At 50.7% G+C, this 17,533-nt stretch overlaps 1 protein-coding gene across 6 annotated transcripts in view; it reads right to left on the bottom strand.

Moving 5' to 3' along the window:
• Positions 1-17,533, bottom strand: part of LOC115136823 (BCAS3 microtubule associated cell migration factor-like) — a 362,747-nt gene that overhangs the window by 187,422 nt on the left and 157,792 nt on the right. For all 6 annotated transcript variants that reach the window (XM_029672640.2, XM_029672643.2, XM_029672642.2 and 3 more), the window contains 3 exons: positions 17,017-17,117; positions 10,134-10,330; positions 9,855-9,952 (listed from right to left, as the gene is read on the bottom strand). In XM_029672640.2, the coding sequence (XP_029528500.1) occupies positions 9,855-9,952; positions 10,134-10,330; positions 17,017-17,117 (396 nt within the window). The remainder of the gene's footprint in view (positions 1-9,854; positions 9,953-10,133; positions 10,331-17,016; positions 17,118-17,533) is intronic.

The following is a 17,533-nucleotide window of genomic DNA, read 5'->3' as shown; positions in this document are numbered from 1 at the left end:
TTCTATCCATCCATCTCTCTCTATCCATCTCTCTCTTTATCCATCTCTCTTTCTATCCACCTCTCTCTCTATTTCTCTTTATCTCTCTTTATATCCACCTCTCTCTCTATTTCTCTTTATCTCTCTTTATATCCACCTCTCTCTCTATCTCTCTTTATATCCACCTCTCTCTCTATCTCTCTTTATATCCACCTCTCTCTCTATCTCTCTTTCTATCCACCTCTCTCTCTATTTCTCTTTATCTCTCTTTATATCCACCTCTCTCTTTATCTCTCTTTATATCCACCTCTCTCTTTATCTCTCTTTATATCCACCTCTCTCTTTATATCCACCTCTCTCTCTATCTCTCTCTATATCCACCTCTCTCTTTATCTCTCTTTATATCCACCTCTCTCTTTATCTCTCTTTATATCCACCTCTCTCTTTATCTCTCTTTATATCCACCTCTCTCTTTATCTCTCTTTATATCCACCTCTCTCTTTATCTCTCTTTATATCCACCTCTCTCTCTATCTCTCTTTATATCCACCTCTCTCTCTATCTCTCTTTATATCCACCTCTCTCTCTATTTCTCTTTATATCCACCTCTCTCTTTATCTCTCTTTATATCCACCTCTCTCTTTATCTCTCTTTATATCCACCTCTCTCTTTATCTCTCTTTATATCCACCTCTCTATCTCTCTCTTTATCTCTCTTTATATCCACTCTCTCTTTATCTCTCTTTATATCCACCTCTCTCTCTATCTCTCTTTATCTCTCTTTATATCCACCTCTCTCTTTATCTCTCTTTATATCCACCTCTCTCTCTATCTCTCTTTATATCCACCTCTCTCTCTATCTCTCTTTATCTCTCTTTATATCCACCTCTCTCTTTATCTCTCTTTATATCCACCTCTCTCTCTATCTCTCTTTATATCCACCTCTCTCTCTATCTCTCTTTATATCCACCTCTCTCTCTATATCTACCTCTCTCTTTCTATCCATCTCTTTCTATCCACCTCTCTCTCTCGTTTCGCCTCCTCGTCGTGAGTGCTTTCTCATTTTCCATCACCTATTCATTTTTAAGGAGGGAATGTGTTGGAGTGCGGTGGCGTGCATTAGCGTTACTCTGCTCTGCCTCTGCTAGCTAGGTGTAAAAAATACCATTACAGCAGCCGGCTGTGGGGCCGTCCGGATCGATCCATTATGGAGCTGAGAGGGCCGGTTGGGTCCTACTTTAACACCCCGCCCAGTGGATTATCCCACACCGCAATGGAGACACTGTCAAAGAGAGTTAGTGTCAGGGAGACGAGGGGGAGATGGGAGGGTGGGAGGGGGTAGAGAGAGGGGAGGCTGGTAGAGTGTGTGAGGCATATGCTGGTGAGAGAGAGGGAGGGATGAAGTGATAGGAATGGAGGGAAAGAGAGAAGGAGAAAGTGAGTGTTGTCCCCAAACTTTGCTGGGTGTCTAGTCGACTTGTCAGTGTTAACCATGATGACAAGGACTTCTCCCCTGGAGAGACATAAGGGATGGAGAGACAATGTTCCTGGGCTGTGTCTATACCCAGAGAAACACATCCATCCACGCTGGTGTGTCCACAACAGCCCAGTGCCTTACAAGGAGGGTAAAGGGGCACTCTGCAGTTTGGTATGAGGTCATGTGTATTTAGGGATGGCATTGTCTCCAAACTGACATGTCGTCCCCAAATTGACACTACACCCCCTGCCATGCAGGCTTAGGGTGTGTGGGTCTATTGGCATCTGTGTGTGTGTCCCTCCCACACAGACACCCCTTCTACATATACACATAGACATATCCATGACAGTTAAGAGAGACACTTACAGGGGTCTGGAGTGTCCTAGCATATGTAACCTCATACCCCCACTCACACACCCTATATATAGTGTGCAGGTTGAACGGGGAACACACAGCAGATGTACCCTCACACCCCCTATATACAGTGTGCAGGTTGAACGGGGAACACACAGCAGATGTACCCTCACACCCCCACTCTACAGTGTGCAGGTTGAACGGGGAACACACAGCAGATGTACCCTCACACCCCCACTCTACAGTGTGCAGGTTGAATGGGGAACACACAGCAGATGTACCCTCACACCCCCTATATATAGTGTGCAGGTTGAACGGGGAACACACAGCAGATGTACCCTCACACCCCCACTCTACAGTGTGCAGGTTGAACGGGGAACACACAGCAGATGTACCCTCACACCCCCACTCACACACTCTACAGTGTGCAGGTTGAATTGGGAACACACAGCAGATGTACCCTCAAACCCCCACTCTACAGTGTGCAGGTTGAACGGGGAACACACAGCAGATGTACCCTCACACCCCCACTCTACAGTTTGCAGGTTGAACGGGGAACACACAGCAGATGTACCCTCACACCCCCACTCTACAGTGTGCAGGTTGAATGGGGAACACACAGCAGATGTACCCTCACACCCCCACTCTACAGTGTGCAGGTTGAACGGGGAACACACAGCAGATGTACCCTCACACCCCCACTCTACAGTGTGCAGGTTAAACGGGGAACACACAGCAGATGTACCCTCACACCCCCTATATATAGTGTGCAGGTTGAACGGGGAACACACAGCAGATGTACCCTCACACCCCCACTCTACAGTGTGCAGGTTGAACAGGGAACACACAGCAGATGTACCCTCACACCCCCACTCTACAGTGTGCAGGTTAAACGGGGAACACACAGCAGATGTACCCTCACACCCCCTATATATAGTGTGCAGGTTGAACGGGGAACACACAGCAGATGTACCCTCACACCCCCACTCACACACTCTACAGTGTGCAGGTTGAATGGGGAACACACAGCAGATGTACCCTCACACCCCCACTCTACAGTGTGCAGGTTGAACGGGGAACACACAGCAGATGTACCCTCACACCCCCACTCTACAGTGTGCAGGTTGAACGGGGAACACACAGCAGATGTACCCTCACACCCGCACTCTACAGTGTGCAGGTTGAACGGGGAACACACAGCAGATGTACCCTCACACCCCCACTCTACAGTGTGCAGGTTGAACGGGGAACACACAGCAGATGTACCCTCACACCCCCACTCTACAGTGTGCAGGTTGAACGGGGAACACACAGCAGATGTACCCTCACACCCCCACTCTACAGTGTTCAGGTTGAATGGGGAACGCACAGCAGATGTACCCTCACACCCCCCACTCTACAGTGTGCAGGTTGAACGGGGAACACACAGCAGATGTACCCTCACACCCCCACTCACACACTCTACAGTGTGCAGGTTGAACGGGGAACACACAGCAGATGTACCTTCACACCCCCCCTCTACAGTGTGCAGGTTGAACGGGGAACACACAGCAGATGTACCCTCACACCCCCACTCTACAGTGTGCAGGGTTGAACGGGGAACACACAGCAGATGTACCCTCACACCCCCACTCTACAGTGTGCAGGTTGAACGGGGAACACACAGCAGATGTACCCTCACACCCCCACTCACACACTCTACAGTGTGCAGGTTGAACGGGGAACACACAGCAGATGTACCCTCACACCCCCACTCTACAGTTGAACGGGGAACACACAGCAGATGTACCCTCACACCCCCACTCTACAGTGTGCAGGTTGAATGGGGAACACACAGCAGATGTACCCTCACACCCCCACTCTACAGTGTGCAGGTTGAATGGGGAACACACAGCAGATGTACCCTCACACCCCCACTCTACAGTGTGCAGGTTGAACAGGGAACACACAGCAGATGTACCCTCACACCCCCACTCTACAGTGTGCAGGTTGAACGGGGAACACACAGCAGATGTACCCTCACACCCCCACTCTACAGTGTGCAGGTTGAATGGGGAACACACAGCAGATGTACCCTCACACCCCCACTCTACAGTGTGCAGGTTGAACGGGGAACACACAGCAGATGTTCCCTCACACCCCCACTCTACAGTGTGCAGGTTGAACGGGGAACACACAGCAGATGTACCCTCACACCCCCACTCTACAGTGTGCAGGTTGAACGGGGAACACACAGCAGATGTACCCTCACACCCCCACTCTACAGTGTGCAGGTTGAACGGGGAACACACAGCAGATGCCCGACACATTGGTGTTTTTAAAGTTGCTCTAAACAGCAGCTGTTCAGTATCCACTGCCCTCTGGCATTACACATACACAGCCAGGGCCACACACACACATAAATATCACTCACACACACATAAATATCACGCACACACACACAAATATCACTCACACACATAAATTTCACTCACACACACACACACACACACAAATATCACACACACAGGAAAACATATGGGGTACACTGGCACAGCACTTCAAACAATCCTAGTGAGATAAGCACAGTGCCCCCCCCACACATTCCCTCCTGCTCAAATGTGCACTAACACAACAACACACTAATCAATGTCCAATGTCACACACACACACACACACTCTTCCAGCTTCCATCCATTTCATGCACCCACACAATAAATCCTTACATGTGGTCAACCTGCCCCCCCCCCCCCCCCATCTCCCTTAAGTCTTAAAAAAAGACCACACACACACAATAAATCTAGGCAGCTACCAAAACCCATTTACTGTCATCTCCCCAGGAAGGAAAGGAAGAAAGAAAAGGACAGAGGGAGGGAGAGATAGCGGGAGGGATAGAAAACTCTCTCACTCCCCCTTTCCCCTCTCGCTCGCTCTCCGTCTCTAACCCTCTCTCTCCAACCCTCCCTGTCTGTCTCTCCAACCCTCCCTGTCTGTCTCTCTAACCCTCCCTCGGGCTCTCTAACCCTCCCTCGGGCTCTCTAACCCTCCCTGTCTGTCTCTCTAACCCTCCCTCGGTCTCTCCAACCCTCCCTGTCTGTCTCTCTAAGCCTCCCTCGGTCTCTCTAACCCTCCCTCGGTCTCTCTAACCCTCCCTCGGTCTCTCTCGGTCTCTCTAACCCTCCCTCGGTCTTTCTAACCCTCCCTCGGTCTCTCTAACCCTCCCTCGGTCTCTCTAACCCTCCCTCGGTCTCTCTAACCCTCCCTCTGTCTCTCTTACCCTCCCTCTGTCTCTCTTACCCTCCCTCGGTCTCTCCTACCCTCCCTGTCTGTCTCTCTAACCCTCCCTGTCTGTCTCTCTAACCCTCCCTCGGTCTCTCTAACCCTCCCTCGGTCCCTCTAACCCTCCCTCGGTCTTTCTAACCCTCCCTCGGTCTCTCTAACCCTCCCTGTCTGTCTCTCTAACCCTCCCTCTGTCTCTCTAACCCTCCCTCGGTCTCTCTAACCCTCCTTTGATCTCTGTAACCCTCCCTGTCGGTCTCTCTAACCCTCCCTCGGTCTCTCTAACCCTCCCTCGGTCTCTCCAACCCTCCCTGTCGGTCTCTCTAACCCTCCCTCGGTCTCTCTAACCCTCCCTCCCTGTCTCTCTAGCCCTCCCTCGGTCTCTCTAACTCTCCCTGTCTGTCTCTCTAACCCTCCCTCGGTCTCTCTAACCCTCCCTCGGTCTCTCTAACCCTCCCTCGGTCTCTCTAACCCTCCCTCGGTCCCTCTAACCCTCCCTCGGTCTCTCTAACCCTCCCCCGGTCTCTCTCGGTCCCTCTAACCCTCCCTCGGTCTCTCTAACCCTCCCCCGGTCTCTCTCCGTCTCTCTAACCCTCCCTCTGTCTCTCTAACCCTCCATCTGTCTCTCTTACCCTCCCTCTGTCTCTCTTACCCTCCCTCTGTCTCTCTTACCCTCCCTCTGTCTCTCTTACCCTCCCTCTGTCTCTCTTACCCTCCCTCTGTCTCTCTTACCCTCCCTCTGTCTCTCTTACCCTCCCTCTGTCTCTCTCTTACCCTCCCTCTGTCTCTCTTACCCTCCCTCTGTCTCTCTTACCCTCCCTCTGTCTCTCTTACCCTCCCTCTGTATCTCTTACCCTCCCTCTGTCTCTCTTACCCTCCCTCTGTCTCTCTTACCCTCCCTCTGTCTCTCTTACCCTCCCTCTGTCTCTCTAACCCTCCCTGTCTGTCTCTCTAACCCTCCCTGTCTGTCTCTCTAACCCTCCCTCGGTCTCTCTAACCCTCCCTCGGTTCCTCTAACCCTCCCTCGGTCTTTCTAACCCTCCCTCGGTCTCTCTAACCCTCCCTGTCTGTCTCTCTAACCCCCCCTCGGTCTCTCTAACCCTCCTTTGGTCTCTGTAACTTACCCCTGTCTCTCTTACCCTCCCTCTGTCTCTTACCCTCTCTAACCCTCCCTCGGTCTCTCTAACCCTCCCTCGGTCTCTCCAACCCTCCCTGTCGGTCTCTCTAACCCTCCCTCGGTCTCTCTAACCCTCCCTCCCTGTCTCTCTAGCCCTCCCTCGGTCTCTCTAACCATCCCTCGGTCTCTCTAACTCTCCCTCGGTCTCTCCAACCCTCCCTGTCTGTCTCTCTAACCCTCCCTCGGTCTCTCTAACCCTCCCTCGGTCTCTCTAACCCTCCCTCGGTCCCTCTAACCCTCCCTCGGTCTCTCTAACCCTCCCCCGGTCTCTCTCGGTCCCTCTAACCCTCCCTCGGTCTCTCTAACCCTCCCTCGGTCTCTCTAACCCTCCCTCGGTCTCTCTCGGTCTCTCTAACCCTCCCTCGGTCTCTCTATTCCTCCCTCGGTCTCTCTATCCCTCCCTTGATCTCTCAAACCCTCCCCCGGTCTCTCTATCCCTCCCTCGGTCGCTCTAACACCCCCTCTCTCTAACCCTCCCTCTCTCTCTCTAACCCCTCTCTCTCTCTAACCCTCCCTCTCTCTCTAACCATCCCTCTCTCTCTAACCTCGCTCTCTCACCCTCCCTCTCTCTCTAACCCTCCCTCTCTCTCTCTAAACCTCCCTCTCTCTCTCTCTAACCCTCCCTCTCTCTCTCTCTAACCCTCCCTCTCTCTCTCTAAACCTCCCTCTCTCTCTCTAAACCTCCCTCTCTCTCTAACCCTCCCTCTCTCTCTAACCCTCCCTCTCTCTCTCTAAACCTCCCTCTCTCTCTCTAAACCTCCCTCTCTCTCTAACCCTCCCTCTCTCTCTAACCCTCCCTCTCTCTCTAACCCTCCCTCTCTCACTCAGTCAGACAAAGTGGTGTGGTTATAAGAATGGTATCATTCACAGGCTGATTACAGGGGTGTGATGACGAAACAGATGTCTCTGTTAGAACTGTGACCCCAGGCGGTGCCACCTCAACTTATTGTCCTGGTAACCCCCAGGTCGCCGGAAGAAGTGAAACCTTTAGAGAGCAGAGGGGACAAGGACCCCATTGATAGGAGGAGAGACAGAATGGGGATGGGGAAAAGGAAGGGTCGATGGGGGGGTGAGGTCACGGGTAATGAAAGAAAGATATTCCCCCCAATTTCCTTAAAGGAAGAGATCATATGGCATAATGGTAGAGTTGTGAATGTGACCACTATCTCTCCACACACAGGAGGCCTTTATGGCTGCTCAGGTAATTGTGGGGTGTAGGGTTAAGGATCAGTTACTCTGTGTGTGTGTGTGTGTGTGTGCGCGCGCAGGTGCCCGTCTACCTTCCTGGGCCGTTCAGCTATGAATAGACTCACCCATCCTTCCTTCGATTCCTCCATTCATTGTATCCCTCCACCTCTTACTACAACAGCTGGGGAGACCCCCTGCCCTGGACACTACGTGACTGAGGGGCTGCACTGTGCTGGTGACAACACACACCTCCCTCTCTCAGTGTGTTTGATGAGTGGTATCAGTGAGAGGGGCAGCAGCAGCGTCAGCTGTGATAATGCTGAGTGTCAGGAAGTGTCTCGGACATTCTCATCTCTCTAATGGCTGTTAACTGCTGATCCAACACTGATTAGACCAGAAAGGCTGTCTCCTTTTAATGGACTAAACACACACACTTTTTATTGCTTAACGGCAATAGTGTTCAATAAATGTCTTTGGTGTCGTGTATCTCTCCTGCTCCTCCTGTCAAGAGGACACACCAACTCCCCCCACCCCACCTATGATAACTAACTCATAACATGCCTGCATCTTCTCTCTCCCTCTGTGCTCTGCTCTATCATAAGCAGCAACACTAGTTAGATCCCTGGCTCCCGATAAAACACAGAAAGTGTTTTCCTCCAGAACAAGGAGCAGGGTGTTTTCTTCGGTGAGTCATAACAAAACAACTATCCAGACTGAAGGGACGCTGTGATCCCTGTCAGAGACTTATCAGCACAGAGAAGATGAACAGCCTTTCTGTCTTTTTGTGTCCTCTAGCATTGTTTCATTGGTCCCGCCGTACCACACTCACCTCGTCTACGACAGTGGAGCACACACACACACCCTCCTCCTCATAGTGACTCTTGGGGAGCAGATATACAGTACTGATAATAGTGGCTGCAGGTCCCATTGATTTTGTTTAGTGAGGAAAATCAAGACATTGGCTGTAGAGCTTGTATGTATGTATGTATGTATGTATGTATGTATGTATGTATATGTGTGTGTGTGTGTGTGTGTGTGTGTGTGTGTGTGTGTGTGTGTGTGTGTGTGTGTGTGTGTGTGTGTGTGTGTGTGTGTGTGTGTGTGTCCCAATCCTAAGCCCCTGGGGAATGTCCTAGTAGAGTGTATAGTGTAGGATACAGCATATACAGAGATAACATCCCAGACACTGGGGAGACTGTCTATGAGTCCCAATGACTGGAAGAGTCTCTACAGTGGAACTTACTGTATGACTGATGTTACTGCCACTACGCACTTATACAATCACAAGTTGCTGGGACTTTGGCTACATTAGCTGCAAAAAAACGTGCACGCACACACAAACACACAAACTGCACTAATCCATGCTAAAAACACACACACACACACACACACACACACTTGCCCTTTTTGAAGGAAAGACAAAAGCGATGTGTGTCTGATAAGAAGAGGCGCCACACCGGTGGCAGGCTAGAGACTGATAACTATCACTACCCTCCTCCTCCCTTCCTCATCTCCTACCTCCTCTCGTCTCTTCTCCTCTCCTCCTTCAGTCCTCCAGACAACAAGGAGAGAGGGAGGGGAAGCCTTCCTGGTTCAAACCAGGTAAGAATGCACTTTGTAGATGATTTTGGTTTATGGTGAAAGGGAGTGAGATACCTCGTCAAAACATGCTTCAAGCGAAGATACAGGGTGAATAAAACAAACAGGGCTACTGTACCTTCTACAGACATAAAACCATAATAAACACACAGCAGAAATACCAAGACATCATACTAGTCACATTGATCCTAACGGTGGCTTCAGAATGACAGAAAAAAAAAACTAGCACTAAATCCAATTGGGATTCTCACAAGATCAGTACAACGACAATAACCCCTAGAGAACAACACTGTACGTGCCAGCTTTCATCTCAACATGATTGGATTAAACCCTAACATCATAAGAAGAAAGGCCAAACGTAAAAAGAGACCATCTTTAAAGCAGATCAATCTAATCTAATAAACAGATCAGGCCAATCACAATGCAGGGTTATGATTATGTCATCACTAGGACTATCTCCGGCTTGGACACTGTGAAAAGTCAGAGTAGATTATCATGTAGGTCATTATGTGGTTTAACGTGGCTCTGCGTGTTTGAAGAGAAAACAAAGGCTGGGGTGTACGCTAGACCCACAGTCATAATGTTACAATCACTATGAATGAGATACAGTTGTCACAGGTCTTGCATTTACGTGTGTACGTGTGTGTGTGTGTGTGTGTGTGTGTGTGTGTGTGTGTATGTGTATGTGTGTGTGTGTGTGTGTATACAGACCTCCTTCTGTGCTGAACAAGGTGAAGACACTTGTACACAGTCTCATACCACATATATACATATATCAACACAGACAGGTAGAATAGTATAGTATATAGTAGCATGATTCCTACCCGATCCTATATCAATGACCGTCCCCTGTCCCCTCCGTTCAGCCACCAGCCGAGAGGAACCAGGCATGCTGACCGGCTCAGAACGCACGGGCTGGATCCTACACACACAGAAATGTACAGCTACTTATGTATGTGTTTATTTAACTGCTGTTATGCTACATTTATAGATATTGTATATATATATATCATAGAATAATTGAGATAAAATCTTGTTTTTGCAAGACCTGTTCAAAATAACAGAAGTCACATACGACTACGGCAGCATGATTGTCCACCTACCTGAGACTGTGTAGGTCCAGGTCATCAGTGTGAAAGTCCAACAGAGGCTGTTGAATGTCGCTGGGGCCCTGGGACTGCAGCACGGAGGAGGAGGAGGAGATGACCGTAGTCTGACCAGATGGGTGGATGGTCTTAAACTGGAACTGAGGACCCATCCACAGCCGACGGTGAGGCCCTGTGTGGGTGACTATCTCCACCTGGTAGGGGCCAGACAATAACATTAGCATGCTAGCAACATAAAAGCACTGGAATAGTGCAGTTACCTTCTTATTTCACTTAGGTTAAACTAAAATACTGCTACTGTGTTTGTGTACAAACTGCTGAAAACCAGTTTCCCATTTGGGATGATTTAAAAAAGAACTACTACAGCGTCACTGTCCACATCCGTTCTAGATGTAAACCTGTCAGACTAAAGCCTGTTGTCCACAGAGACAAGACGCTGTAGTCACAATGAGCTTGCGGGTGTGTGCGGTATCGGAAGAGGAAATGAGGGAGACAGATTTCCATGGCAACAGGATTAGAGGACGAGCGTCAGAGCCACATTAGCGTCATCATTTCTGAGAAATGCTACCGTGGCCGTTAAGGCTCAGGAACAGCTGTCCGCAGAGTCTTCCCCCTGAGAGATGGCATGGTGGGCCTTAACATGACAGAGTGGCAGACTCCAGAGAGGTTTGTCAGTAATGTTACACTAGATGGGAGATGAGGAGAGGACACAACAATTGTAACTAGCTTTCACCTTCTCTTTTTACTCCCAATTTCTTATTCCCTCTCGACCTCTCCTCTCCCCCATTTTCTCCTCACTCCGCCCTCTCCCTCATTCCCTCTCCTCTCCCCCATTCCCCCTCCCTCATTCCCTCTCCTCCCCCATTCCCTCCCCCTCTCCCTCATTCCCTCTCCTCCATCTGCCCAATCCAACTTCTCTCAATCCTTCAGTTTTCTCTTTATTTAACACAGACTCTCCTTCTTCCACACTCCGTCCCCCTCTCTCATGTCTACTTGGCAGTGAAAGAGCCAAGACAGGGGTGACAGCTTAGGGTCTCGTAATACGTCCGTGGTGTGTGTGTGTGACACGTGGCCTGGCACAGCTGTGTAAATTAGGCCACAGAGAGGGGGAGGGAGGAGGATTTCAGTGTGTGTGTGTGTACTCGCCAGTTAACACCATCAGTGTCGCCCAGCTCCAGAGATAAACAGATGCCATGGTTCTCATCAGTGTCGGGGCGCAGGGCCAGATGTTGCCCTGTCCTCTCCCCTCCTCTGCCCTCCTGTCTATCTGTCTGTCATGCCCAGCTCTCCTCGTCTCTGCCCTCCTGTCTATTTGTCTGTCATGCCCAGCTCTCCTTGTCTCTGCCCTCCTGTCTATCTCTCTGTCATGCCCAGCTCTCCATGTCTCTGCCCTCCTGTCTATCTGTCTGTCATGCCCAGCTCTCCTCATCTCTGCCCTCCTGTCTATCTGTCTGTCATGCCCAGCTCTCCTCGTCTCTGCCCTCCTCCTGTCATGCCCATCTGTCTCTGTCCTCTGTCTATCTGTCCCAGCTCTCCATGTCTCTGCCCTCCTGTCTGTCATGCCCAGCTCTCCTTGTCTCTGTCCTCCTGTCTATCTGCCTGTCATGCCCAGCTCTCCTTGTCTCTGTCCTCCTGTCTATCTGTCTGTCATGCCCAGCTCTCCATGTCTCTGCCCTCCTGTCTGTCATGCCCAGCTCTCCTTGTCTCTGTCCTCCTGTCTATCTGCCTGTCATGCCCAGCTCTCCTTGTCTCTGTCCTCCTGTCTATCTGCCTGTCATGCCCAGCTCTCCATGTCTCTGCCCCCTGTCTATCTGCCTGTCATGCCCAGCTCTCATTGTCTCTGTCCTCCTGTCTATCTGCCTGTCATGCCCAGCTCTCCTTGTCTCTGCCCTCCTGTCTATCTGTCTGTCATGCCCAGCTCTCCTGTCTCTGCCCTCCTGTCTATCTGTCTGTCATGCCCAGCTCTCCTCGTCTCTGCCCTCCTGTCTATCTGTCTGTCATGCCCAGCTCTCCTTGTCTTTGTCCTCCTGTCTATCTGTCTGTCATGCCCAGCTCTCCTTGTCTCTGCCCTCCTGTCTATCTGTCTGTCATGCCCAGCTCTCCTTGTCTCTGTCCTCCTGTCTATCTGTCTGTCATGCCCAGCTCTCCTTGTCTCTGCCCTCCTGTCTATCTGTCTGTCATGCCCAGCTCTCCTTGTCTCTGTCCTCCTGTCTATCTGTCTGTCATGCCCAGCTCTCCTTGTCTCTGTCCTCCTGTCTATCTGTCTGTCATGCCCAGCTCTCCTTGTCTCTGTCCTCCTGTCTATCATGCCCAGCTCTCCTTGTCTCTGTCCTCCTGTCTATCCTCCTGTCTATATGTCATGCCCAGCTCTCCTCGTCTCTGCCCTCCTGTCTATCTGTCTGTCATGCCCAGCTCTCCTCATCTCTGCCCTCCTGTCTATCTGTCTGTCATGCCCAGCTCTCCTTGTCTCTGCCCTCCTGTCTATTTGTCTGTCATGCCCAGCTCTCCATGTCTCTGCCCTCCTGTCTGTCATGCCCAGCTCTCCTTGTCCCTGTCCTCCTGTCTATATGCCTGTCATGCCCAGCTCTCCTTGTCTCTGCCCTCCTGTCTATTTGTCTGTCATGCCCAGCTCTCCTTGTCTCTGTCCTCCTGTCTATCTGTCTGTCATGCCCAGCTCTCCTCGTCTCTGTCCTCCTGTCTATCTGTCTGTCATGCCCAGCTCTCCTCGTCTCTGCCCTCCTGTCTATTTGTCTGTCATGCCCAGCTCTCCTCGTCTCTGCCCTCCTGTCTATCTGTCTGTCATGCCCAGCTCTCCTCGTCTCTGCCCTCCTGTCTATCTGTCTGTCATGCCCAGCTCTCCTCGTCTCTGCCCTCCTGTCTATCTGTCTGTCATGCCCAGCTCTCCTCGTCTCTGCCCTCCTGTCTATCTGTCTGTCATGCCCAGCTCTCCTCGTCTCTGCCCTCCTGTCTATTTGTCTGTCATGCCCAGCTCTCCTCGTCTCTGCCCTCCTGTCTATCTGTCTGTCATGCCCAGCTCTCCTCGTCTCTGCCCTCCTGTCTATCTGTCTGTCATGCCCAGCTCTCCTCGTCTCTGCCCTCCTGTCTATTTGTCTGTCATGCCCAGCTCTCCTTGTCTCTGCCCTCCTGTCTATCTGTCTGTCATGCCCAGCTCTCCTTGTCTCTGTCCTCCTGTCGGTCTGTCACACCCTGCCCTGGCATACTGTGCCTGACAATACAAGTTATCACAGAGTTATGTAGAGCTCACAGAACCACCAATGGACTGTTGATATAACTGCTCAGGGACGTCTGATATGAAGTCACTGTATAGCACAGGAGGTGGAAGAGGGAGAGAATTATAGTCCAGTCTCCAGAGGCCTGGTCGCTACTGCAATAACCCAATAGAATGTGTCATGACCGTCAGAGCCTGACCTGATGGAGGGGTATTGAAACCAGGAGGATAAGGGGGAATCTGTGGGGTTGATTCAGGCATTGTTGTCATCTGATGGACCTGAGAGCCACTTACACTATTACGCACAAACTATATCCCAAATGGCCCCCTACTCCCTAAATAGTGTACTACTTCTGACCAGACCTCTATGAGCCCTGGTCAAAAGTAGTGCACTATAAAGGGAATAGGGGGCCATTTGGGACACAAGTAATGTCTCCTAAGTCGCGCTACATACAGCGCCCAGACGGACGACACACACCAAGGGTCACAATGAGGAGTTGCATTAGAAACCTGCAGACTCATCTGATTCTGAACACTGCTGATAATCTAATGAAGGGATCTGATTTAATGACATCCACAAGACAGCGCTGCTCTAACTCAATCTAGCCATTATCATCATACTATACATGTTTCACTATTCATCCTCCAGACTATTGTACAGAACAGAAAGAAACTGACAGCATGACCTTAGAGGGTTTGTGTCTAGAATGGATCAAGACCATTCTTGTCTTCCAGTGCCATTTCAGATTTGAATTTGAAAGGCGACGAGGTAAGTGTGTTGGGATAAACCGGAGGAGCCTCATCCAATGATTTACAGGAGCTATTAAGTGTCAGAATTAGTGTCATTTAAAATACACCGTGCTGTTTCCTGAGGATAGCACTGCGACAACCGACAAAGTCTTGTGGTAACTTTGTTGAGTGCAATAAGTCAGAACCTTGGCTTAACAACTTTGTCTGACAGACAACACCATAACGCCGTGTCCCCCATAACGCCGTGTCCCCCATAACGCCGTGTCTCCCATAACGCCGTGTCCCCATAACGCCGTGTCCCCCATAACGCCGTGTCCCCCATAACGCTTTGTCTCCCATAACGCCGTGTCTCCCATAACGCCGTGTCCCCCATAACGCCGTGTCTCCCATAACGCCGTGTCCCCCATAACGCCGTGTCTCCCATAACGCCGTGTCTCCCATAACGCCGTGTCTCCCATAACGCCGTGTCTCCCCATAACGCCGTGTCCCCCCATAACGCCGTGTCCCCATAACGCCCGTGTCTCCCATAACGCCGTGTCTCCCATAACGCCGTGTCTCCCATAACGCCGTGTCTCCCATAACGCCGTGTCTCCCATAACATAACGCCGTGTCTCCCATAACGCCGTGTCCCCATAACGCCGTGTCCCCCATAATGCCGTGTCTCCTATAACGCCGTGTCTCCCATAACGCCGTGTCCCTCATAACGCCGTGTCCCCCATAACGCCGTGTCTCCCATAACGCCGTGTCTCCCATAACGCCGTGTCCCTCATAACGCCGTGTCTCCCATAACGCCGTGTCCCCCATAACGCCGTGTCTCCCATAACGCCGTGTCCCCCTCATAACGCCGTGTCCCCCATAACGCCGTGTCTCCATAACGCCGTGTCTCCCATAACGCCGTGTCCTCATAACGCCGTGTCTCCCATAACGCCGTGTCCCCATAACGCCGTGTCCCCCATAACGCCGTGTCCCCCATAACGCCGTGTCCCCCATAACGCCGTGTCCCCCATAACGCCGTGTCTCCCATAACGCCGTGCCCCCATAACGCCCCATAACGTGTCCCCCCATAACGTGTCCCCCATAACGCCGTGTCCCCCATAACGGCGTGTCTCCCATAACGCCGTGTCCCTCATAACGCCGTGTCCCCCATAACGCCGTGTCTCCCATAACGCCGTGTCCCCCATAACGCCGTGTCCCCCATAACGCCGTGTCTCCCATAACGCCGTGTCTCCCATAACGCCGTGTCCCTCATAACGCCGTGTCCCTCATAACGCCGTGTCTCCCATAACGCCGTGTCCCCCATAACGCCGTGTCTCCCATAAAGCCGTGTCCCCCATAACGCCGTGTCTCCCATAACGCCGTGTCTCCCATAACGCCGTGTCCCCCATAATGCCGTGTCTCCCATAACGCCGTGTCTCCCATAACGCCGTGTCTCCCATAACGCCGTGTCTCCCATAACGCCGTGTCCCTCATAACGCCGTGTCTCCCATAACGCCGTGTCTCCCATAACGCCGTGTCCCCCATAACGCCGTGTCTCCCATAACGCCGTGTCCCTCATAACGCCGTGTCTCCCATCACTGCTTGGCAGTTTGAAGCTGTACCAAAACAGCACAACTCCCTCTAGTGGCCTGGCTGCCAACCTCCATTTACAAAGACTTAATAATAACACAGAGCAAGCGTAAATCCAGCCAAGCGTCAGTAGTTTTGGTTCAGGAGCTGGTAGATAGACAGTAGTTACGGTAGTTGGTTTGGCTCCCAGCAACACTATCAGTAGCTACTAACCGCAAGGAAACCACAGGCTAAGTGGGATACATTTACCCAAATCCATTATATATGGCAAGAAATGATTGATGGCGGAAATGTGATGGATACCTGCAGAGATCAGGCTTCAGACATGAAGGGTTAACCAAGCCAAAGAGAGTGCGGTCATATCATCATACAACTTATCTATCTGTAACGCTACATATCCCAACCATATATCCCTCCAAACCACATCTCACGGCAGTACTCAGTGCCAAAAAGGCCACTATTTGGTATTAGATTCAAATGTAATCTTATTTCAATAGTGGCATCATGCACTGCTGGACAAAGACAAGGAGTCCAACAGTCAAGAGCCACTTAGTCCAAAACCCACCTATTAGCTCCTGGGTCGTTTCAACAATTGAGTGCCTTTTGAGTAGTGTAACTTGGTGAAAAGAAAACACATTTTATTTCAACAAAATTGTAACATTCTATCATGAAGACCAACTTAATAATAAAACACTTCAAGAGGTTAAATAAAAATAATGGTGTGCCTACTAAGCGCCAAATAAAGTAACAGGGTTGAAGATCTGATCTTAAATCAGCCATAAATCCCTTCGTGACAGGGGGAATGGAAGCCTCTCTAGCCTTCTATATGTGGGTAACAGGTTGAACATGTACCACCCACTCAGATTTACACCAGAAAACACCAGAAAATTGCCCAAAATAGTAAAACAAGCTCACCTGCTTTTACACTATGATTTGACTATTATTAGCTGTTCAATGTGTCTTTAGAAAAACATGTTCAAAAAGGAATATTTGCACCATATTAAAAATTAGAGTTCAGGTCAGTTCATATATCGTTTTATACCTTCAAATGAATCACTAATCACAGAAAATAAATAGTTTGCTGGGCAATAGGCTCTTGAAGGGGTGACTGTCCCTCTCTAGCCACCATAGGACATGTGAAGTGCAGATGATGCAAATGCTTTGATATTGCTATAGATTGGAAGGATTCCTCAATCCATTCCTGGTGGACCAATAAACCTGCTCTACCAGTAACTGAGCCTCAACCCCATAGATTACCTGTTAGTGCTGGTGTGCTTCATGACGTTGAGTCAATTATCACTCAAAAAGGTGCCAGCTGGGCAGTGCCCGTCTCACCTGTGAGAGCCACTCCTCGTCCTCCTGTCCGCTGTGGTCCGACGTCAGGCTGTCATAAGACTCGTGGCGCGTGATAGGGCCAGGGCTTCCAGGGGGCACCACTGTGGACACAGAGAGAGGGAGATAGTGTTTGTTAGAGCGGGCGGCGGGCGAGAGAGTGAGACAGACAGACAGCGTGAGCTTTTCCTGTTGTCTAGTGTCTCTGACACTCAGTTAAGTCGAGAGAGGGGGGGGGAAAGAGAGCAAAAGGGCATATATGTGCCTGAGTGTGTGAAGGAGCATGTGTAAGTGTGAGTGAGAGAGAACATGTGTGTGTGTGTGTACGTGCTTGTGTGTGTGTGTGTGTGTGTGTGTGAGTGAGCGTGCGCGTGTGTGTGAGGCCCGTCAGCGGCACAGAGAGAGAGGCACCCAGACAGATGGCGTAGTTGGAGGCTTGAATAAGCAGGCGTGGAGAATGAAGCTTAAAGTGTAGAATCAGTCTTTTCTGCTGGCACTTCAGGGCCTAGCGCCCCCCATC

The sequence above is a fragment of the Oncorhynchus nerka genome, linkage group LG11, assembly GCF_034236695.1.
Source record: "Oncorhynchus nerka isolate Pitt River linkage group LG11, Oner_Uvic_2.0, whole genome shotgun sequence".
NCBI classification, from domain to species: Eukaryota; Metazoa; Chordata; class Actinopteri; order Salmoniformes; family Salmonidae; genus Oncorhynchus; species Oncorhynchus nerka.
Note: the sequence above shows the minus strand (reverse complement) of the source record. Positions and strands in the feature narration are given on the sequence as shown.